At 40.5% G+C, this 25,208-nt stretch overlaps 1 protein-coding gene and 1 long non-coding RNA gene across 2 annotated transcripts in view; one reads left to right on the plus strand and one right to left on the minus strand.

Moving 5' to 3' along the window:
* Positions 1 to 1,100: 1,100 nt before the first annotated feature.
* LOC131944745 (uncharacterized) lies at positions 1,101 to 3,736 on the minus strand. The gene is made up of 3 exons (XR_009387072.1): positions 3,676 to 3,736; positions 1,700 to 1,761; positions 1,101 to 1,258 (listed from the first exon to the last, which is right to left on the minus strand). It is a non-coding gene; the product is annotated as an uncharacterized LOC131944745 (long non-coding RNA).
* Positions 3,737 to 11,453: 7,717 nt separating this feature from the next.
* The window catches only part of LOC131944749 (E3 ubiquitin-protein ligase TRIM9), a 198,590-nt gene continuing 184,835 nt past the window's right edge, over positions 11,454 to 25,208 (plus strand). Inside the window, exons 1-2 of the mRNA XM_059305552.1 lie at positions 11,454 to 11,651; positions 12,509 to 13,630. Coding sequence (XP_059161535.1) covers positions 12,836 to 13,630 — 795 coding nt within the window. The 5' untranslated portion in view covers positions 11,454 to 11,651; positions 12,509 to 12,835. The remainder of the gene's footprint in view (positions 11,652 to 12,508; positions 13,631 to 25,208) is intronic.

Below are 25,208 nucleotides of genomic sequence, written 5' to 3' on the forward strand. Positions count from 1 at the left end.
GAGGGGTAGAGAGAGAGAGGGTTCATCTGTAAATTGCATCACACATTTTATGATGATTTTTACCTCCCCCTCATAAAGGAGGGCAGTAAAAAGAAGAATGTATGATAGCTGGGTAATCCTAATTTATATAATCAGATTATTGTGATAAATAAAAGTCAACATATCTAGCCTAACAAAATGCCATGAATTTAAAATATATATTATGACTTAGAGAAAGTTTGGTGAAATGGAAATATCTGCAAATTTGATTTATTTTTGATGTGTAACTTGTTTATATTATTCCTTTGGAGCTGATATTAATAAAAAGTTAATGAAATTATAGAGTTTTATCCAATTGATGTTTCTAAAGCCTTGCATGAACTTAATTTAAATATATTTAGCTGCCCAGGCAAAGAACCCAATGAATTTTCCAGAATTGGCTTGTCGTTTGACCGATGGTAACAAAGAGAATCACCCAGGATCTTCGCTGATAAGAAAATCTGAAGACATACCTTATTCTTCTATATCTAAATGTGATTTGTCTAATGAAAATATTTATTCAGTGACAATTGCTAAAGATATTTTACCATTATTTCAAACATCATCTTCTGAAATGTTGTTTTCTATCTCTAAACCTTCCACAATTTCTTCAAGTTTCAAGAGATATTTTAACATCATTGCCTACTTCCCACAGTTCTTATGTTCAAAATTTGCAATTTTCTGAGAAACAAAGTAATAATAAATTTGTACCCAGTGTTTTAGTTTCAGCTCCATTAAAATTTAATAAACCAATCAATTTCAAAATTAAATGTTTCTTATCCCATATGAAAGTAGTCTGTTTTATTTAAGAAAAATCACCTTTAAAAAAATTTAATGTTTGAATGTCAATAAGTTGTTGACATGGACTGGTTTGCGGGTAAGCTTTTATACTTAGTGTACAATAAAGATTCAGTTTTGATGTCAATATAGTTGCTTCTGAAAGAATTAAACTATAAACAATAGCATTTATATTAATATCTCAATGGCAGTTCAGTATACTTTCATCATTGTTTTCAAATAACAAAACAGAACTACAGTTTTAAAATTGAAACAAAAAATGAAAATAATTTCATAAATGGATGGTTTTTTAATTACTTAAAACAGAAGATGCATCAATACAGCATTACAATGTATATGATTAATATTTCTTTTCATGGACAATCATCATTTAAATTCTTCATTAAAAGTTAAATTCAGCTTCCTTGTGTCTAAAAATCCACATCCATGCTGTTCCATTTACCTAGAAATTAAATAAATAATATTTTTAACAACTTTCTGTAATATGAAAAAATTAATCATTGATTAAAACAGACAGCCAATATAGCAGTTGAATTAAAATTCACCTGTTTCTGTGACATTTGCATGTAAAATTAGAGTGTTCAGAGGTATATACCCAGCCACCTTTAATTTCCCTATCTTGAGCCAGGTACTCATGAGAGCTGGTACTCATGAGACTTGGGACATCATACCAGGACTAAAACCAGGGATCTGAACTCTTATCTTTTAGGATAGAAATGTGAAAGCTACTGTCTGACAGTCCCACTATCAAGCCATACATATTAATACTTACAGTATATAATCTTAGTAGCAACATATTCTTTAAGAATTAGAACACTGAATCGATTTCAAACTTGGGCTTAAGCTGAAAAATGGCTTATTATAAAAAAAAAATTCAGCTCACCTTTAGTTCAAGATCAGCACCAATAGCCACAGTAAAGTGTGAGAAAATTGCTTGCCAAGTACCTAGGGAATGTAAATATAATAAATTATTAAGTTTATCCATATATTATATTAAAATAATTATTTAACTAATATAAGATATTAATATATATATATATATATATATATATATATATATATATATATATATATATATATATATATATATATATATATATATATATATATATATATATATATATATATATATATATATATATTTATAAAAGGTTTAATTTATTGTAAAGGTTCCTTTTTTCTATCAACTTAGCTTGTCTTAAAAACTAAAATATCTGGTTTACAGTTAACCATATCTTAACTATTACAAAACTATTAGTTTCATTTTCATTACTTGTAACTAAAAATTGTAGTCAATAGATCTAAAACTTAATTCTATTAACAGCTAACTGTAACCATACTGACTCTGACCAATTTATTAATTTTTGTACCCTGTAATTCATTAATAATTAGGCTTATACTAAAAGGCCGAAAGTTATCAATTGTAGATTTTATAGTCCCTGGTCTAGACTAACAAGACTAGCCTACAAGTCTAATAGTACTAATACACATGATCTAGTTTATAAGTTTACTACTAGGCAACTTGCTAGAAGACTAGTACTTAACCAAACTTTAACTTGCTAAAAATAAAAGGGCCTAATACAATAATAGATGGCCTAGTAATACTTTTTTTTTACTGTGCTACTTACACTGCTTTTGGTACTATTACTATGACTAACTAACTACTAACTAAACTCTATTGTAGCTTGATGGAGATCTATCATCTTGCTCTTCTAGTAGTCTACACTACTTACTACTTAGAAAAGTAGTAGCACTACTGTAACAATTTCAAACTAAATTTAATCTATATATTACTAGATCTACTCATTGCAACACTGTAGTCTGATAAGTCTGTAAGCCCTAAATGTATCTAGACCTAGATTCTAGTCTAATTTAGTTTCAGTCTAGTTATTAGTACCTACACTCTACAATAGTCTACAGTACTCTACACTACACTCTACTACTACTCTAATCACTCTACTGGCTACTGATCTAGATCTAGTAAATAGCTAGAGTGAGTAGATCTAGATCTAGTCTAGATTCTAGATATAAAAAAATTAATTTAAAATTAAAAACAGGTTAGCCTTACTAGGCACTAGGCATTACTAGCTCTTACTAAACTTAACTAGGGTAGGTTTTACCTAAACTAGATCTAATCTAGATCTAGAATCTATCTAGATCTACTAGATCTAGATTCTCTAGATCTAGATTTTAGATCTAGGGCCTACCATACTACCATCTGCAACTAGAATCTAGATCTATTCTACTATCTCTATCTAGATCTAGTACTGTAATACTATCTATCAAGCCATCTATCTACAAGCTACTTCTAATAACTATAATAATAGGCCTACTTCTGAGACTAAAATATTAAACAGTAATCACTGAGTAATCAGTACTAGAGTCTAGTTCAGTAATCTAGCTAGATCTAGGTCTATTAACATTAACATTGTTGTCTAAGTTCTAGATATCTAGATCTAATATCTAGATCTAGTTCTAGATTCGATTAATTATTAATAAGTAAGTCGTAGGCTGAGTGAGACTGGAAGTGAGTGGAAGTCATCCTCATTTTCCTGTTGTTTTAGTTTTTACCGTCATCCTTTTCTTAATATTTTTAATATTTTATCTAGATCACTAAAATACTAGATCTAGATCTAGAATCTAGATCTAATATATTCTAATTCATGAACTTATACTCTTAGAACTAGATTAAAGCAATGTAGATCTTAGTAGGTAGATTCTAGAATCTAGATCTAGATCTAGGTCTAGACTCTAGGTCTGGGAATCTTAAGTCTCGTAGCAAAGACTGAGTAGAGTCAGAGTAATGTCCCCTAGCCTTGGACAAACTATCAACAAAAGAAATAAAATCAATATACTTACCGCCACAAAACTTTTATATTCAAAAATGCATACACATGTGTTTGTTCCCATCCATATGAAAAAAAACAGCGTTGAAAGTTTTTACAGTTGTTGCATTTCTGGAACGTTTGATGATTTTGAAATCTTGAAGCGGGACCTACTAACAAATAGCCGCCATGTTTTTTGTTATCAATGGGAAACCCCGTTCACAACAATTGATTTAGTTCGAAAACTTTTATCTCTCCCTGGCTAACCAGACACGAATTAACGCGAGAAAGAACGATAAACTTACAAGTTCTATAGACATGATTTTTAATCCATTTTAAATACTTAAAGTTTTAAAAATAGAATAAAATCTCGTAGACAAATTAATTGCACACCAAGTGAACGCCCAATAAAAAAGCGCATAATAGTGCGCAATATTATTAGTACTTTTAAAATTTACATTAGTTTTTTGAGAAATCGGAAGTAGCGTAAATTACTACTTCCAGTCAACAGAAATTACTCAAAATTTAACAGAAGGTAGAGAATTAGATCTTTTACTTACATGTGAAATTTCATTTATCTATCTGAAATAGTACTCAAGTTATAGGCTTTTGAAAAATTCAAAGTAGGAAAAGTACCACTTCCGGTTATCGGAAATCGCTCAAAAGTTGATACGGATCTACGATTTTGATACAATACTTATATATAAAATTTCATCAACCTAGCTGTAACGGTACTCAAGTTATCGTGTTTACACACGGACACATAGACACACAGACACACACACACACAGACAGACGGACAAGATTGCAAGATTATGTTTTTCCGTATCAGTGAGGTGTAAAACGTCGAGATCTGTAAAAATTTCGATTTTTTTTTTTGCACGATTACAATACTTTCTCTATACTTCGTATATACGAGAAAGTAAAAAGTAATACATTACATGTGTAATAAAAGCATCAATAAAAAAACCGGGAGTGATCTCCCCGAAACTTTCTCGAATATTTTTATATAAAATAACAGGGGATGGGAACTCGGGCTATAGACATGATTTTTAATCCATTTTAAATACTTAAAGTTTTAAAAATAGAATAAAATCTCGTAGACAAATTAATTGCACACCAAGTGAACGCGAAATAAAAAAGCGCATAATAGTGCGCAATATTATTAGTACTTTTAAAATTTACATTAGTTTTTTGAGAAATCGGAAGTAGCGTAAATTACTACTTCCGGTCAACGGAAATTACTCAAAATTTAACAGAAGGTAGAGAATTAGATCTTTTACTTACATGTGAAATTTCATTTATCTATCTGAAATAGTACTCAAGTTATAGGCTTTTGAAAAATTCAAAGTAGAAAAATTACCACTTCCGGTTATCGGAAATCGCTCAAAAGTTGATACGGATCTACGATTTTGATAAAATACTTATATATGAAATTTCATCAACCTAGCAGTAACGGTACTCAAGTTATCGTGTTTACACACGGACACACAGACACACAGACACACACACAGACATACGGACAAGATTGCAAAATTATGTTTTTCCGTATCAGTGAGGTGCAAAACGTCGAGATTTGTAAAAATCTCGATTTTTTTTTTGCACGATTACAATACTTTCTCTATACTACGTATATACGAGAAAGTAAAAAAAAACATTGTTCCTAAACTGAAATAATCTAAAAGCATCCTGTTGTTGGTTTAGAAGGTATACAGTCTTCAGAGGCGTTAAAGTATAGCTGTAACAGCTAACATTTTTAGAGGATATACGGTACTTAGTGGATTTCCAGTATAGCCGTTACAGTTATCAGTTTGAAAGTATTCTCGGTATAGTTTGAACCTGTTTAGAATAATTACAGTACTTCTGTAGCAGGTGGCGCCACTGAACAATGCCGTCTGCCACACTCACGGAGCAGACGTGTAGGAACTTCTCGCGAACTTAGTTCATCAGCTCGGGTTTAACTCAGCTCATCAGTTCAGGTTTAGCTCAGCTCACCAGTCCAGTTCAGGTTTAGCTCAGCTCACCAGCTCGGGTTTAACTCAGTTCATCAGCTCGGGTTTAACTCAGTTCATCAGCTCGGTTTAACTCAGCTCACCAGCTCGGGTTTAACTCACCAGCTCGGGTTTAACTCAGTTCATCAGCTCGGTTTAACTCAGTTCACCAGCTTGGGTTTAACTTAGCTCACCAGCGTGGGTTTAACTCAGTTCGCCAGCTCGGGTTTAACTCACCAGCTTGGGTTTAACTCAGTTCGCCAGCTTGGGTTTAACTCAGTTCGCCAGCGTGGGTTTAACTCAGTTCGCCAGCGTGGGTTTAACTCAGTTCGCCAGCTTGGGTTTAACTCAGTTCGCCAGCTTGGGTTTAACTCAGTTCGCCAGCTTGTGTTTAACTCACCAGCTTGGGTTTAACTCAGTTCGCCAGCTCGGGTTTAACTCACCAGCTTGGGTTTAACTCAGTTCGCCAGCGTGGGTTTAACTCACCAGCTTGGGTTTAACTCAGTTCGCCAGCTTGGGTTTAACTCAGTTCGCCAGCTTGGGTTTAACTCAGTTCGCCAGCTTGGGTTTAACTCAGTTCGCCAGCGTGGGTTTAACTCAGTTCGCCAGCTTGGGTTTAACTCAGTTCGCCAGCGTGGGTTTAACTCAGTTCGCCAGCGTGGGTTTAACTCAGTTCGCCAGCGTGGGTTTAACTCAGTTCGCCAGCTTGGGTTTAACTCACCAGCGAGGGTTTAGCTCAGCTAACCAGCTTGGGTTTAACTCAATTCACCAGTTCGAGTTTAACTTAGCTCACCAGCTGCGGTTTAACACAACTCACCAGCTCGGATTTAGTTCAGTTCACCAGCTCGGGTTTAGCTCATCTCAACAGCGTGGGTTTAGCTCAGCGCAACAGTTCGGGTTTAGCTCAATTTACTAGCTCCGATTTAACTCAGCTCATCAGCGCGGGTTACTTCAACTCACCACCTCGGCTTTAACTCTTTTCACCAGCTCCGGTTTAACACAACTGGATAGTTCAACTCAACAAAGCTAATCAATTTGGTTTTAATAAATTTACATAAGAGAGTGCTAATTATTCACTTACACGCCGCTCAGCGCAGACCCACTAATTCCGGCAACTACCTTTTAACACTAATCCTCACACCTGGTCTCACCTGCTAGGTGTTACTAATTAATGGATTAACGACTTGTTAACTTCCATCGAACGACCTTACGTTCAACGTGTTAAGAGTTATCCCGCTGAGGAGATTATACTTAAAAACAAGTAAGTAATTCGTGTCAATACCTGAAACCAATACTTGGATACTTTGTAATACACTTTACTTAAAAGTTCGTCTAAATTTTGTATTGACACGCGAGAGTTATCGTTCTTGGGTCAGCCGGGCTTAATAATTCACAGGTACACACAAGACCTCTTCAGCTGTTCCGGTGTCCTGTTGATACAGTGCCCTTGTAGCAGGTTCCGGTGTCGAGTCGACACAACACCCTTGAAGTATGTTCCGGTGTAGTGTTGACACAACACACCCTGAAACAAGTCTTCACGCCATGATCCAGGAGCGCCCTGGGCCGGGGGGTGATGCTAATGCTGGCAATTAGCGGAGACCCGACACCTGCTCATTACCCGCAAGGCACCTGGATCAAGTCCCGGTTGCGACAACATTTGTAGCCGTTTACACGATTCGGTGAATAGTTTTAACGGCTTTTGTTAATGGCGGCAACATGGTTCAGAAGAAAATCCATTAACTGACCTTAGTTTATAAAAATGGACTTTGTAAACACACATTTCATTAAACTAGTAAAATGACGGTATTTGCGGATACGATTCTTTTACGGGGCTTTTCCGATGCTAGTAATCCTACCTAATCCGGGCGCTGACCTTTAACCTTGAACAAAACAGAAAACCAATCATATCCCGAACATTAATCCCGACCACAGCCCTGACCCTAATCCTTATCCTTATCCTAACCCTAGACAAGATTCTGATACCGACACCCGGTATCATAACGCCGGCTGTTTTACCGAAATCAAAAACGATGACATACTTTTTGGATGCTGGAATTTTTTTTTTCATCAACACCGGGTTTGAATGAGTAGCTTGATCATCACCCCTCCCCATCCCTATGAGCTAGTTATGTAGTAGGCACCACGCTGGGCGTGAGTGCAAACAAATCTCGCAGCCCACTCATGTGCTCACCATCTAAACCTCGTTACCTCTGCTCACATATCTCGTGTTCCTTTTATATCGTGCTCACCCCTGCAAACGGTGCGACCAGAGCATCAAAAGATCCCGTCGGTGGAAACATTTTGAAAGACAGCTGGAGAGGACACACAGCCGGGCAACTGTGACCTTGACCTTTGACTGACCAATCACTGGCCTTTAACCCCCTTCATTAAATTGAACATGAGAATTCTGTACCATCTTAACATCACAGAAACGTTTAACTTATAAAAAGTTAATAAAACGCAGACGTGTGAATATATTAACAACATCTGTTTAACCAGCTGCTAGGGTGTAGTCCAGGGATATGCTCGTCTTCATAGAGGTAGGGGAGGGGGGAGTGAATCGTCTGTAAAGTACATTCCATGTGGTCAATGTTCCAGCAAACTAAAGCTAGTCGTTTTTCCAATGGAAGCAAATCTAAGGATAGACTTGACCATCAATTAGATCACGTAAAACAGCCGAATATTATCTCGCTACCCCCTATTGCGTCACGCGTCGTCACAAAGTGTGTGTCCCTTCCCCCCCCCCTCCCCCAACCAACTTTCTTCTTTAAACTAAAAAAAAGTTTATTCCCTTCATGCTTTAATCCTCCACAAAACTAAAAATACATCCGTTTATCTAAACATGCACACATTCACAAAGTGATATCACATTGACACATTACAGGCTTGCTTGAAAAATACGTAAATAACATTGAAGGACGCAGATGGTAGACACAAAACTATCACGCTGTGAAACGAAACAAGATTGAAGACCCGCTTTTACTTATTTTTTTTCACTCTCTCGTGAGCTGCCCAGCATTATGAAATACTCTCAACTCTAGATATGAACGTACACCAGTCACACCCGCTTCCTTTCATCTTCTATGATAGCGGCTTGTTTTTTTTATTCAACAAGAGCTCACATTTTAAACGGTTAACATATTTTCAATTTATCTCATTTTTTTTTAACTTGCGAGTTTTAGAACGATTTCCTCGTGTGTGTTTTTTCTTTAATAAAATAGAAAGTTGAATTAAACCCAGATATTTCGAATGGTCCGAGTTAGGCTTAAATTTATCACCCAGGCGGGTTAGCTTCCACCCCCTCTCCCCCCCCCCCCCCCCATGCTAGATGTTTTGAGACCTTGCGCCGTATTAAAAAGCCTTACAGTATATCTTTGTAGCCCCTGGGGAGCAAGGGGCTGATCACACCTCTCCAGCGGACTCTGTTTTGAGCGGCTCTCTTTATTTGTGCCAACGTAAACCCGGCAGCCTTTGCCTCATCTTCTACTGTCCTTTTCTAGGATATCCTTGACCAGCCTACCCTCCTCTTCCCCTGGGGATTCCAGTCCAATGCTTGCCTCGCGATGCTATCATCCTCTACTCAGGGTATACCCTATCCCATGTGCTTGCTTGAATAGATTAAAAAAAACCCACCCATTACATTCCCATGTGCAATTCACTGGCGACGGAGGAATATTATATTGTCAAAAGTAGTTCTTCCTGCTAAGTATTTGATGCGACCTCTCGCAAAAAGGCGGAGGTTCGTGTGACCGGAATTTTAATGGGGTTTGTTTTAATGAAAATATTCCGAGTTCTCTCCCTTAGTTGATGAATATTTTTTATGTATCACAAATCTAAAAATTTGAATATTACCCACCTCCATACCACCCCCCCCCCCAACCAGAATGAAAATACATTAAGGTGTGTAGTTAGTAGGAGGGGGGGGGTCACATAGGTAGTAAATACGATTACCTATTTGTATAACTATAATTGGATTGGATTATCTTACTTGGATTTAATCAATATTAAAATAAAATTATAAGTCAAGGGACGCTACCTATCTTGAAACTGCAAATACAAACAAAAATTAAAGAGAAAGCGATTGAACAAAAACAAAAAGGTATAATCTTTTCACCATTACTGAAACACAAGTATAAAATAGAATAAGTGTATACTTTTCCAAATTGTACTGCTTTTGAAAAAAAACAACTTTTATATTTTAATCAATGTTAAATTATAAACACTTTAATATAGTTTTATTAATATATGTTATAATTAATTTTTCGGCACAACTTTGTTTACTCTGATAAAATCAAATGAAAATTAAATTTTGACTCCCTATTAAACTAGGGAATTTTCAAATGCGAATACATAATTCTATTTACCATTTCATTACGACTTTCATTTTCGTCAGGAAAAAAAAATAAAAAAAAATACATAATTCTACCTTTAATAGTACACTATACCGGCCGTGAGTGACGCCCATCTCTGCAGGCACCCAAACATCAAGAAACCATCAGCCCTCCGTATGTGGTCAATAATCAGCCTCCCGCCCCATGCACCACCTGTTGTGTTAAAATCGCTGAAATTCCTTACATACGATAACATTATCAACTTCAGACGATGAAGATGACTGCCAAGGCCGACCAAGTTATAAAACGATCTAAATTTAGCGAACCTTGCGTTTGATTTTGTTGTGGAGCTAAAACTACAAGAATCCAGAGAGGGAGATAACTTAACCAAGCACATAAAACTGGCTTTAAAGTTCACATCGAAACACAAAAGGGAAACTTGATTACAGTTATCTGCTCTTTGTGGCCCGATAACATGTATTATAATGATTAAAGCAGTTTGTTTGTAGCTGTTTTGTTAGAAACCTTCGAAGATGGTTCTGTGGAGATACTGTAGGCGTAGTTTCATGAGGTTAATGAAGATGGTGGTTATCGTCTTGGTGTTTTGTTTTGTTGTTGTTATTGGACGTACCGACATGATGGTGATTTTCTCATCATTAGACTTCTTCTCATTAAAAAAAAAGAAGAAGAATTTTTTTTAAATTAAAAAAATGTTTTAAGCAATTGAAAGTTTGAGAGGATCAAAAGAATAAATAAAAGATTAAAAACGCACGATGCAATTAAAAAATAATAATTTTCTGTTGTAAGATCAAAGTAAATTATATTTTAAAAATATTGTCTGTTCGTATGGGGGTTTAGTATGTAAACACGCTTAATTTTGAAACATTCGCTAAAATATAGGGCCTATAGGTTGTTTTTATAAATTGGAATGCACATAAATATGTACATACATATAATGAAAAATAGTGTGGTTATGTTGTAAAACTGCGTCTTTAAAGTTCGATCAAACGGACACATATACCACCTCCACACACACATACACTGTACACATACACCTACAGCAGGTTGGCTACTGTGACACGCGTACATAACACAGAAGTGACTATGACGTCAATAAGTTTCTGACATAATTTGTCGCTTCGTCGCCATATTTGAGGTCAGGGTGAACGTCATTCGCACCGTCCGACCCACTAACCAACGGTGCACACCGTTTCAAACCAAACACGGATCAATTGAACAACGCACCGCGCCAACCTCGGTAGGAAAGTACTGTACACGTGGGTAGCGGTCACGTGGAATTGTTTGCAAACAGACCCTCGCCCCGCCCCTTCCTCTCACCTACCGACAAGCGGTGGGGACTCGGGACGGAGGGGGGAGCCCGCGTGCCGCGCGCTATGTCCGGGGACTGCGCCTCGTCGCCCGCTCCCCCACTACCATCGGCGGATTCGCGTTAGGGCTGACGGGGGCTCCAGTGCTGATGTAGGCGGCTGTGTACGCTGGGTCGTTCAGTCGTCGAAGTTGTGGTACGCGGTGTCGACTAGTGCGGACACACAGGATAAAAACACAGTGAAACCGTTCCATTTTCAACATTCTTCAACAAAAACTATTCGGAGACATTTACATTTTTTTTCTTTTGTGGATTTAAAGAAAAAGAAAATAAGACGCCGCTTTCTGAGTTGAAAGCAAAGGTATTCTGGTCAGTTCTTGCTTACGTGCGCTGACCGCTTTATAATAAGACTGAACCGTGGATCGCCTTTACCTCTGTAAATATTGGTGCAGGGTTTAAGATAAAGTTAGATTTGAATGCTCGCCTCAGCAGAAACATGTTGTTAGTTTTTTAAAAGTGTGAATTGATTTGTAGGAAAAACCGATCGATATTCTAGTTCGTGGTGTTAAAACCTCACTTAAGTTTGTTTATGAATTTAGTTTTCATAAAGCGTCGTGGCTAGCAGATAGTTTAAGCGTGTTATTTATGTATCTGATGTTGTGATTGGCAAATTCATTTCGCTTTATCTTGAAATAACTAGATCCAAGATTTTCTTCAATGTTTTTCATTTTTATAAAAAAAAATTGAAAATGATTAAAGTTTGAAGACAAAATTTTTAAACCGTCGTTAATTTAAAGAAAGCATATTATAAGCATCAATATATAATACCGCAGTCTACAGTCAGTACGGTATTTAGAAGAATTATTTAAAATATATCTGAGAATATTTGTAATATTTAAAATATATCTGAAAATTATTTGCGCTTCGCGTCCGTCCGCGAAAATTTTTTCCTGTTTGTTTATATTTGAAGGTAAACTAAACATGTCTTTGGGTTATCTATTTAAGCGGCATATTATCCCGTAGTTTTATTTCTACTCTGGTTTAAAATGAAATCTTTTGGCACTTTTAGACAATCTATTTTGGACTTAATCTTGGCTCCAGGGTTAAAGTTGAAAGTTGGTTTGTTGTTTTCTTAAAATGCTGAGTTTGTCAAACGTGAGTACTACGTGTGTTTTACTCATGTCTTGCTGCTGTTTACATCATTTTTCTTTCTTCAAGGTAGAGGCTACACTAAGCTACACGCTACTGGAGATTAAGGTGACACAGGCTACACGCTAGTGGAGTTTTACAGAACGGATATTTTACTTTTCTGTGGACCAATTTTTCAAAGCTGTAGATTCTAAATAGCAGGGACCAAAAGCAGACTTATTGTGTTGTATGGATATCTTAGCACTGTTTGTATTTCATTTCTGGATAAAACTACTTCAGTCTGGATTACAACGTATTTCCTTGATGTTTCTTCAATAATAAAAAAAACTGATGTCTATACGTGTGGAATAAGTTATTTTTATATGTGTGTATGTCAATAGTGTGACGTCATTTAACATGGAAGACGAGCTGCGTTGTCCGGTATGCTGCCGGTTTTTTACCAAGCCGGTTCTCATGCCGTGCGCCCATTCGTTGTGCGTCGCCTGCGCTCTCAGCTGCCAGGAGCCGGCCCAGAACCTGCTCCCGCAGTCCATGTCGTCTGCCTGCTCTGAGTCGGACAGCGGCACCGTCATCAGCGACCACCTGAGCCTGATGGACTTCCCGGACATCGACAAGCTCAGCATCGTCAGCGAGACGGACAGCGGCGTCGTGTGCAATAGCCGGCCCAGCAGCTACGTGGGCACGCCCAGCGTGGCCAACATCTTCCTGCAGAGCCTGCAGAGCTGCAGCTACGGCATCAAGTGCACAGTCTGCGAGAGGCTGGTCTTCCTGGACGAAAACGGCGCCCTGTCCCTCCCCACCAACCGCGTCTTGGAGGCCATCGTTCACAAGTATCAAAACCAGAGCAAGAAAGTGGATATCAAATGTGAGCGGTGCCTGGCCGACCACCGCACGGCCACGGCCATGTGTGAGCAGTGCGAGGTCTTCTACTGCGATATCTGCCGCGACCAGTGCCACCCGTCCGAGGGCATGTACGCCAAGCACAACCTGGTGGACCCCACCCAGGGGGAGATGATCCTCAAGTTTAAGAGGAGGAACAGCCGGGACCACAAGTGCGCCGAGCACCCCTCCGAGTCGCTTGGGATGTACTGTCTGTCCTGCCGTCTGCCCGTCTGCTGCTCGTGCGCCAAGGACGGGCGTCACATGACCCACGAGGTGCAGCCGATGCCGGCCATGTGCAAGAAACAAAAGGTAAGACTAGTTTAATTGGTGCCACCACACAACGTCCCACCTCCTCAACACACAAACTTGACATGTCAATCGGCCGTCAACTTCATCATGTCCCACATCATACACCATATGACTTCTCGTACCCCAGTATGTTCAACCCGTATTTCGTATAACAACATACATCGCACAACGCTCTATAAACCTGTGGTACCCTCTATATCTGTTTATACCCTCGTATCAACCATTCATCTAGTACCTGCTACTGTATCCTAATTTTGACTGCTCTCCCTCTATCCCCAGTACAATTTCATGTGGGTCCGATATCCCAAATGCACATCATTGTACTCCTCCCATATCCCATTATAGATCGCTGTTGGCCCCACGGCGATTTACACATATCCCAGTTCGCTTCTCTGTACGTCCCATATCCCAGTATACAATCATGTACTTCTCATACCCCAGTTCTCAGTACGCCCCCCCCCCCCCCGCGCGACCTACACGAGACCTCCATCTATCACGGCCCCTGATACCATCAACTCTGACCCCCACGGGCAGCGGATCAGCTGTCTGGCCTGCTGTTGGCAGTTGTCTGAAGACATGACAACTGTCATAACTCACGGGGTCACGTGATTTAACTGCCAGCCCACCACCCCCCGCCCCTGCACCGCTTGCCCCAGTACGTCACACGGCGGCCGTAGTTAGGCCGCACTTGATAGATTTAGACCTGTCACCGAACCTTTTAAACGGTCGCCTAGGTGACACGGTGATGTCTAGAGATGGATGAGTCTTGACACCCTTTGTTTGACCTTGACATTGTGGCTTTAGTCCTGACCTTGACACTATAGTCTATCTACCTATGACCTTGACATTTTATCACTGACCTTGACACTACAGCCACCTTCACCTTGACCTACTAAATCTACTATGAGCCATCGCCACTAACACTACTAGTGTATTGTATGCTGTTCCCACTGCTGTTATAGACACTGTATCAACTCGTGACCTTGACACTAGCTACTGGCAAATCGACCCACACTTTTAAAAAAGGTCGGTATTTCCACATCTGGTTGATCCAACTTCGATCCCCCACCCCACTTAAAACCCTCCGTCTCGCACCCTCCACCCACAATCCTCCGCTCACCCTCATGTTGAAACCGCCCCCCTCCCTCTCCTCCCCTCCCCTCTCTCACGGCAATGATTAACACCGTAGTGGAGGCGGGAGAAAGCGCGTGCAATTACCGCGGTAATTAGCCGACTCGCGTGAAGTGGAAGTACAAGAAAAAACGGAGCTCATCACATCTTACGATCCTGGCGTCCCCGGGGACTGGGGGGGGGGGGGGTCGATTCTTGGCTGGGCCCTAACCGAGTTTCTTGAGACACCACAACTTTCTCTGTATGTACATATGTGGTGTAGTATGTTTATTAGACTATATCATTTTCTCTGTGTGTACATATGTATGTAGTGTGTCTATTTGACTATGTATCAGACCCCACAGCTTTCTCTGTATGTAGACTTACATACTTATGTGGTGTGGCTATTAGACTGTATAACACGCAACCATTTCCTCTGTATGTACATATTTATGTTAGTGTTTTTAAGCTCAGTTATTCCATCATAGTCACGTGGTAGAGCTCACGATTACCACCTGTAAGGTTGGTGTGATAGATTACCGGACTCAAAACCTGAGTCCACTCACCTCTTAATACAGGTGCAGTAGAGTATATCTGTAGTTTGCATCACACGGAGACTGAATGACCATAGGGATATCAGTTACTTATACTTTCCTTACTGCAAGACTGCAGTACTAGTAACTTCACACTCCGTCAGTATAATTCCAAAAATCTTTTTTAAACTAAATCTTAATCGTCACAAAATAGCTTACAAGGCGCTGAACACAACCTTGATCACTGAAACATTTCCCTTCTGGTGTCACCCTTTCCCCACACTCGCATAAAAGTAAAACGTCTCAACCACTCACAAAGTTCGCTAGGTTCCCCACTAATCAACTGATTTTGATGCAACCCGCGATCACTTGTTTAGACTAGTCTCCCCTTTCTCAAGACCAGACCATGTTTAATCCCCACAGTCAAGAAGACATCTTTTTTTTCTACGTCTAACTTTGTCTTTTTGTTTTTTTCCTTTCTGTTTACCCTACCGTCCCCTCTTCTTAACTAAAGAAAAAACAACGATAGATTTAAATGAAGCAGATGTAAGAATTTTAATCAAATATCTCGGTAGTTAGTGTTCTCGTATGTATGATGTCAAGACGAGACGTTGCGTATTCCGCGGACATCGCGTCACGCGCTCTACCCCGGGCTTAGCGCTAATTTAACCAGGTCTATCGGCGACTCCGGATTTAGAGTATCTTGCGATGTTTTTAAGTCCGGACCTTAGACACGTGACCAGAGTTGATGATAGGTCCTGGGAGGGTGTCTGACCCCACCCCCCCCTGTACAACGTCAGTGTGGATACTGGTCCGTCATCGCCTGCCTGTTAAGTTTTGTCGTTCACACGTCATCAGCGCGTGAAGGACGAGCCCGGTGTTGGTTTCATGTCTGGCAGTCAAAACACAGAGAGAGGAAAACATCAGGTTGGGGGGGGGGGGGGGGTCTGATAGCACACCACCCACCCTCCGTATGAAGAGCACATTAGAGAGAAAGAAAAAACATCACATTAGGGGGTGAGCTGGGGGTGAGTGTATGATAGCTCACCATCTATCCTCACCCTCCCAGTTGTGGTTCTGACCAACCCACCACGAGATTCTGAAAGAGTAGCTGTCACTAAGGTCGAGGAGGGGGCGAGGGTAGGGGGTGCTCAATAAGAAGAGGGGGGGGGGGCAATAACTTTGTACTTCTGCTTGTGTTTCTTCGTTTGGTGCAAATGTATACACGGGGGGGGGGGGGGGGGAGAGATTGATTTAAGTTATTTGAAATGTCGTTTGGTGGTTGATTCTATTGTGTGATGGTGTCGGAGGGTGCAGTAGTGACAATCACGGGTGTGTGTATTTCTGCACGTGATGTCATCAGCTCTTCGTGATGTTATGTTATATAGGTGGTGTTTGAGTTTGTGAGGTCAACTGATGTTTTGTGCTGTTCGTAGTGTGACATGATGTCAAATGTTCGTAATATCAAACGATCTCAAATATTGTCCGTAATGTCAACGATGTCATATGTCCGTAATGTCAAACGATCTCAAATATCGTCAACGATGTCATATGTCCGTAATGTCAAACGATCTCAAATATCGTCAACGATGTCATATGTCCGTAATGTCAAACGATCTCAAATATCGTCAACGATGTCATATGTCCGTAATGTCAAACGATGTCAAATATTTTTACCATCAGTTGTGTACCTTCCCCCCTTACCATCCTCTGTTTACTTTTGAAAAGATAAATTCCTCTATCACGTGACTTGACAATCTTTAATCACGTGACCTGTTGCATGTATCGACGCCATTGGACTTTCAATAGCTCCAATCAACTCGGCGAAAATCGAACGCAAACTATATTATAATTTGACCAAACTTGTTATATTCGCTACCGAATTATTCTCCCCGTTGTACAATTAAACATAAAGAGAGGTAACCTTTTGTTTTGTTACGTAACCCGCACTCACTAATTACAGTTGTTTCCTGTCATCCTAGATCTGTAATTAGCGGATGCTGTATTTAGCTTCATTAAATAACAGAGGGCCCCATCAGCTCGGGTCATTATTACAAATAAAATATCCTCGCTGCCGGCTCGTGAAATTACATAGATGTCGCTCCACCCCGTCACGAAACTTGGCCATCTTTCGCTTTTAAAGCGGAGGCCGAGCAAAGGTCAAGGTCGAAGATAAAGGTCACGGTGCTTATTTTTAGACACATAAAATTTAAGAAAAAATAAATATTATGTTTTTTTTATTTTAATTTTTTTTTTTTGAAATTCGTTGGTTTGACAGTCATCGCTGGACGATCGGGCTTAGTCGGGATGATCTTGTCAAGTACGGCTTGTCTGATTGGTTTAACTGGTAGCAAGCATCTGTCTGATTGGTCTGATGACGAAACTTGTTTTTATGCCTTAGTTTTTAACCTGGCCGTCGTCTCAAGGTTGCGTCAAATGGTTTTTGTTTTCCTTATTGTTGTCATAGTTGACTTTTTTCTTCTGTCATAATTGACTTTCTTCTGTCATAGTTGACTTTCTTCTGTCATAGTTGACTTACTTCTTCTGTCATAGTTGACTTTCTTCTGTCATAGTTGACCTACTTATTCTGTCATAGTTGACTTCTTCTGTCATAGTTGACTTTCTTCTTCTGTCATAGTTGACTTTATCAGTTGTTGTCTCGAAGGTCTCTTCGGGATGGACGTGCCGGAGTCGACCCAGCTCAAATGAATACCCGACTCAAGTCATTGAGAGACAATGCAAAGAGGCGGTAGGGTGGGAATGAGTTCAAAACTTGGTTCACTATAGTCTCAAACATATTGTCGCCTGCTATTCTATTGAAAATCCGATTGATGTGTACCACAGACGTGCATCGACGTCCTCCGTCTGTCTGCCCCCTCCCACATCTCCGTCCATCAATACTCCGACACCTCAAAACAGAAGTTCACGTTCTAGAACAATCTCCGCTCCTACAGATTTCACGCCTACAGTAGCAGACGTCGAACATTCCAGACGTAGATCCCGTGCTCCCTGAAGCGTGAAAGATCACCCCCCCCCTGTCTCTCTGTGTTAGTTCGTCCAATCGTAAGATGATTTATTTTAAAACTTAAAACAAAAAATCTTTTCATTGCACTGGAAGATATAATTATTTTCTATGTTTCTCCATTTACATCAAATACAACCAGATATATGTTTCTCTATAATTGTCATCAATGATGTTTTTTTGCTTGTTTATATAAAAAAATTATGGGATAAATATATAGCTTCTGTCATCCACATTTTTTATCATTGTCCGGCACGCGATGTTATTGAAATAGAATTACGTCGAAGGCAGAAGATAACAATTATAGGCCTACGAAAGATAAAAAAAATATTGCTACAAGTTTTGTAAGGCTGCGAGAGACATCCAGTGAATTATTACTTGCTGACATAAAAACTATTTCTTTCCTTTAAAGCTCCGAGTTTTGTTTTTAAAACGTCCCTGATTAATTGGATTTCCCGGTTTTATTTTTAAACCATCCTCGCTTTTGTGATCTGTGTGAATGTCATGCTTGCAAGCATGTTTACATTCTGCTTCCATGTAATGAATGCGGAATGTTTGTTTTTAAAAGAAACATTTCTTGTCGAACACCATTAACTTCCAAAGATAAAAGCAGTTTTTTAATGAATATTTCAAAACACAGCTAATAATCACGGGTGGGTAATTTACCAGTGAACATGCGTTTCGTTAAAAGAAATTTTTTTTTGTTTTGCTGTAAGTTTTTGTGATTGGCAGACATAAATAGAAACTTTAATCACGTGCACTCTTCTGACCAATCACCGAACATTATTATATTTAGCACCGAGACAAATACGGCAAAATATTGATAGTTTAGGATCAAGTTTGTAAAAATGCGCGAACACTGTACATTTGACGCAATCGTAACAAACAGATGGACCAACGAGGCTGACAATGTACCGAAGGGCATGCGAACTCTTAGTTGTAGAATGATATGTCTGGGAAAAGGGAGCTTCACATTTGTAACACTTAGTAGGGAGTTTTCTATAAGGCAAGGAATCTTCACACACAAAACATATACTAAGTGAAATGGAACCTTCACATTTGTAACTTTTTGTTGGAAGTTTTCTATTAGGTAGGGGATCTTCACACACAAAACATATACTAAGTGAAATGGAACCTTCACATTTGTAACTTTTTGTTGGAAGTTTTCTATTAGGTAGGGGATCTTCACACACTGGACACATAGCTTGTTTATAACCTGGGGTTTTCCCCCCACCTAACTGACGCCCGTGTCAGAGACTAACAAAGTCTATGGTAAATATTTACAGCATACATCACGTCTTCTAGTTTACTTACACTATGTGTAGAAGGAGGGGGGTGGGAGGGTTGTTCCATATGGCGAGGAAAACATGTAAGGTGATACGAATATAGGATACATTTTTTAGGGTACATTTTTTTGGGTACAATTCCATTACCGTGGTCGGTACTTATGGCAGTGGGGTGAGTGAACATGTCTAACCGATGGCCTGTGGTAAAAGGTGAAAGTATCTACCCGATGGTCTGTGGTAAAAAGCCCGTGGGTGACTTGGTTCATCGGCCGCTCTACCTGGGCGTCAGACCACGTGACACGTGAGATTTCACACATTGAGTACTCACCCCCTCACTGTCAGCCTCGTAACAAAGGCTCGTTAGGAGTAATTGAGTAGTCTCCCCTCGGTACTAACTGCTGGCATTGAGTAGTCGCCCCTGGGTACTAACTGCTGGCATTGAGTAGTCGCCCCTGGGTACTAACTACCCGCTTGTACCTGACTGGCAGCTCTAGTCATACCTGACATAACGGCGCCCTACCGCTAGTCTGAAATTTCCCCCCACTCCACATTAAATATTGTACCCCCTACCTTGTTAGCAACATGCCCACCCTCCTGCCGCCATACCGATTTCCTTTCCCACCCCATCCCCAAGTAGCCATAACATCATTTCTTTCACCCCCCCCCCCTGACCGTAGTCACAACATAATTCCCTCCTGTAATTGTTATAACATAACATCGTACCTCCCCCCCCCGTGTTAGTGTTGCTAAAAATTGCATCTTCTATTTCCCGCGGTTCTGCCCGGAGCGTCCCTGATAATGATAAACATTAGTCCCTCTAAACACTGACAAATTGGGCAAACCGGGGGGGGGGGGGGGGGCTGGACTTAGCCGCAGGGTCCCTGGGTCGTGGGGGGGGGGGGGGGGGGGTTGGTCGCCAGATGACGCTGGCCCCCATTAAAGCGGTCAATATTGAAACACGATGTCTGGATGTTTCGCCAAGCTGCCTTCGTCTCCCAGCCGTCCCGCTCCGTCGTCTGGCCCAACACGAATGTCTTCGCGCCTATTTTCTTAATGACCTGATTTGCATACAAGCACAGAGCAGAGCACTTTAGCATCGCGCACCTTCTACCAGAGACGTCGTCACATCAAAGTGTCTCGTGTTTGGCTGTTAATTAAAACTTTAAAAACATGCGTGATATGGTCCGAAACTTTGGAGGTTGGTTACAAGGCTTGGGAAGATTTTGGAGGTCAATGAGAAGTTTTTAAGTACTTCAGCCTTCTCATAACACGATATTTTGTGAAGACGATATTTTGTGAAGACATTTTGAGAAAAAATTATTGTTAACATGATACTTCTAACACGATATTTTGTGAAAGCAATTTTTTTTTTGTTTAACTGATATTTTATGAAGACGATATTCCTGACACGAAATTTCTAACGAAGTTGTGTGGATGTATTCAGCAAACGATGCTTTGTTTTCTATTGTTCCCAATATACCAATCCAGGTGGCATTTTATTTTTAAATTGTCCTTACTTAAAACAGAATAGCATCTATTAGTTAGGGTTAGCTTAGCTCATGGTTAAAATCTGGTAGTAAACTCACCCACCGTGGCATAGACATTACCCTCGTCTAACCAAAACCACTATAGCCTAATCTGAACCAAGTAATGTACTAGGAAATATCTGGACTAAACAAGACGTGTCCAGTGTCCCTCCACCCCCACCCCCACCGATGACAGATTCTCGTGTCCACACTATTAATCCACCTCTAATCCACATCACGTGTCTGATAATCCTGCACGTGGCGAGGATGTAGGCACAACCGTGTCGTCTGCCTGCGTTTGTCTGGTCGTTGTTTGCTAACTGACCTAGCTCAGTTAGGGCATAATCCTAACTGCTAGCTCAGGGCCTAATCCTTACTGCTAGCTCAGTTAGGGCCTAATCCTTACTGCTAGATCAGTTAAGGCATAATTCTAACTGCTAGCTCAGTTTAGACCTAATCCTAACTGTGTGTCTGTCCCTTTCAACGTGTCGACTGCGCATAGATCTATGTCATTAAAAAATACACGACTGACCCTTGGGCAGTTGTTTTAACTCCACGACTGTCCGCTTAACATAGGCCTACCTCTGACCGTTGGTAAACCTCTTGCAAACAGCACACTACAAAAATCATCACCTGAGATGGTTTCCACCTTGACCCTGTTAATTAACAAGCACGTAACACCCGGCTTACGTCTGAGAGGGGTCTACCTGTAGGTTTACCTGTAGGTTTACCTGTAAGTTTACCTGAAAGTTTGACCCGTTCCATTTGTTTAAATCTTGCAGCTTTGCAGATTTCACCGCTGCTTACTTTGAATTACACCGGGTCTTCTTGCCTTGGCCTGTTGGCCCAGCAAGGGTTTGACTGTCTTGTTGGGCCATTCTCAAATTAATACTGGGTGCTTTAAAAAAAAAATCGGGTATATAAACTATACTATTTGTATTTTTAAAATATCTGTATGAATAACGTTAACTGTCTACACGCTTACACCACTGCCCTCCTCTGCTCCCAACAATTGAGCAGACATGTTTGTATTCTCATCAGACCACCAATGTAATCTATTGAGGAATACTACTCACACCCACACTAACCCTCACCCTCACACTTACACACACTCACACCCCCGCCCCATCATATCAATGGCCTACTTCATGATTTGACACCTGACTTTCGCCTCTCTATAAACCTGGTTCCCTGGTGAGTACTCACGCTGACCGGGTCCCAGCCCTCGCGCGAGCTCGTGGGCCAATAAATCTGGCAGCACTCAATAACAGAAGCACTAAATCACCGGGCTGGGTGGGTTTAGAACTCCGGACCCTGTGGTTATCTCAGACTCGTATCGAAGGTTGAATTCGTTCATTGCCAATCTATTTGATCCAGTACTCTTGAACTTTAAATTTGTGACAAGCTTATGTATACAATAGGAATACATTTTACCCCCACATTTGATTCATCTTACTCAAGTCTTCTAACATGGGAAAGTTCTATTGTATCAAGAATTATGGGTAGTTAGGAATAACGTTTCTTAAACAGGCACATAACTTGGGACAGTAAAGGTCACTTTGAGACGTGTTTCGTAAGGAATAAACAGGCGGTGGTTAAAGTCTTGCAGCCGCGGTCGTCTGCTACGGTCGTCTGTTTCAGTCGTCTGCCGATTTCCAATGAGGCGTCCGTGTGTGAAACATGGCCACTCGATGGCCGCTCATTAGCCTGGCCTAACTTGGTAGAAAATCGAAGCCATTCGAGTAAATGTTACGGACTTGTGGGAGGTTCGGGTGTCCTTATTGATTATTATGTCTGGGGTAAGGTTAGGGGGGGGGGGGGCTCGATACCATAATAACAGCCATCAACAGGAGAAGGGTAGGGACAGGGGGGAGGGTGACACGCCATCATCTCTTGTTCCACTTATTAGTCTTTTAAATCACCCGTTGCGCGCAGCCAACTCGCGCAGCATCCGACTTCCGCTTTGATCTACTGGCTCGAGACACACCCATTGACCCCAGAGACTGTAAATCTATCCCCAAAAAATCTCGTCCTATAAAGGCCCATCTGACGGTATACCGGTATTAGCATGCTGTAACTTCAGTCCGAAGGGGGGGGGGGGGGGGGAATAAAAAAATAAAAACGCGAATTCGGTCGACAAAAAATACGAAATAATATATTTTATTAGATACTAACTTCCTCTGCGATCAGTCATCGATTTTCACATAAAACTGTTAAGAATATAAACGACCACGATTCCCGCGCAAATAGAATACTAATGTATAAATTTGGTAGCAATTCAAACTAGTATTTTCTACCCCCTGCACTATTCAAATAAGACTCCCCCCCCCTCGGTTTATATTCCCCCCCCCCCCCCCTTTCTTAAAAGGGACTTAGCTCTCACGTAATCCAAACGGGAACTTGAGGTTTAGTATCGTGTCGAGTATTCATCCAATAAGGCGAATCGATTTTCTGTGTAGAAACCCAAGAAATGAAGGCAAGGAAACGGTATCGACGTGTGAGCCAGCGATATCCAATTACTGTCACTTCAATATATTTCTTAATGCCCACCAGTAGCCGGCCAATAGATTTTTTCCCCGCGTCTGTTGTGTTGGAGCAATATTAAACTAACTCGTCTTGATTTGTTTCGTAGAGTTTTTCCGAAGTTCTATTATCTACTTTTATTTTCAGTAGTTTAAAAAAATGAATTTAAAAAAAAATATTGTTTCGTTATATTTCTTCAAGACAAAAACCAAAACCTGGGTGAAATAAAAAGTAGAATTGTTTTGGTTTAGCGTAAGGTATGACAACATGAGTTGCCTAAGAAGGGGGATCATGGGAGGGCGGGTGTGAAGGGGTGGGGGTGTTGTTTTGCAGACGTTTGATCCCCTGCTCCCCTTCAAGTGGGGTGATCAGGTTTCATGGCACAGATACGTAGGATCTCCATATGACATGCGCATTAGAAGCTTCCGCTGGAGATTCTATTATACTAACTTCCGGTTAAGCTTCCATATTTTTTAAAAGTATTTTTTTATCGTGAGTAAAAGCAATTCAGCTTGCTTGATGTAATATCCGTGTAATAATTACTATTATTTTACAGGATCGGTAATGAACTTTTTACTTGAGAGGGATTTGAATAGAAAATATTGCCGGGATTAGAACCGGGTACGCTGGGATGACAGTCTGAGCTATTTTTAACTTGGCTTGTCATTCAAAACTGAGGAGGAGATTTACCCAGCATTTCCTGGGTCTTAGTTGGGACGTACAGTCGTGGTTGAAGGTATGTTCCAGGTTTAGGGTGTTATAGGTAACTGGGACGTACAGTCGTGGCTTAAGGTATGTCCCAGGTTTAGGGTGTTATAGGTAACTGGGACGTACAGTCGTGGTTGAAGGTATGTCGCAGGTTTAAGGTGTTATAGGTAACTGGGACGTACAGTCGTGGTTTAAGGTATGTCGCAGGTTTAGGGTGTTATAGGTAACTGGGACGTACAGTCGTGGTTTAAGGTATGTCCCAGGTTTAAGGTGTTATAGGTAACTGGGGACGTACAGTCGTGGTTTAAGGTATGTCGCAGGTTTAAGGTGTTATAGGTAACTGGGACGTACAGTCGTGGTTTAAGGTATGTCGCAGGTTTAAGGTGTTATAGGTAACTGGGACGTACAGTCGTGGTTTAAGGTATGTCGCAGGTTTAAGGTGTTATAGGTAACTGGGACGTACAGTCGTGGTTTAAGGTATGTCGCAGGTTTAAGGTGTTATAGGTAACTGGGACGTACAGTCGTGGTTTAAGGTATGTCGCAGGTTTAAGGTGTTATAGGTAACTGGGACGTACAGTCGTGGTTTAAGGTATGTCGCAGGTTTAGGGTGTTATAGGTAACTGGGGACGTACAGTCGTGGTTTGGTTGAAGGTTTGTACCAGGTTTATACGTTAAATGCCGTATGGTCCTTCTGATTCCTTGATCCCGGCATTGGATGCGATTGTGTGATATTTCAATGTGATATCAAATGTTTACTCTATCAAACGTGGGTCGGGACCACATTAGAGCTGAGTAGACTCAGTGCTGTCTAAAGAGTCAGGTCCGTTACCGTACTGGTCATTTCCTGGTGACTGATCGGATCACTGTCCA

The sequence above is a fragment of the Physella acuta genome, unplaced genomic scaffold (genome assembly GCF_028476545.2).
Source record: "Physella acuta isolate Inbredline_101_S28 unplaced genomic scaffold, ASM2847654v3 ptg000507l, whole genome shotgun sequence".
Taxonomy (NCBI): Eukaryota; Metazoa; Mollusca; class Gastropoda; family Physidae; genus Physella; species Physella acuta.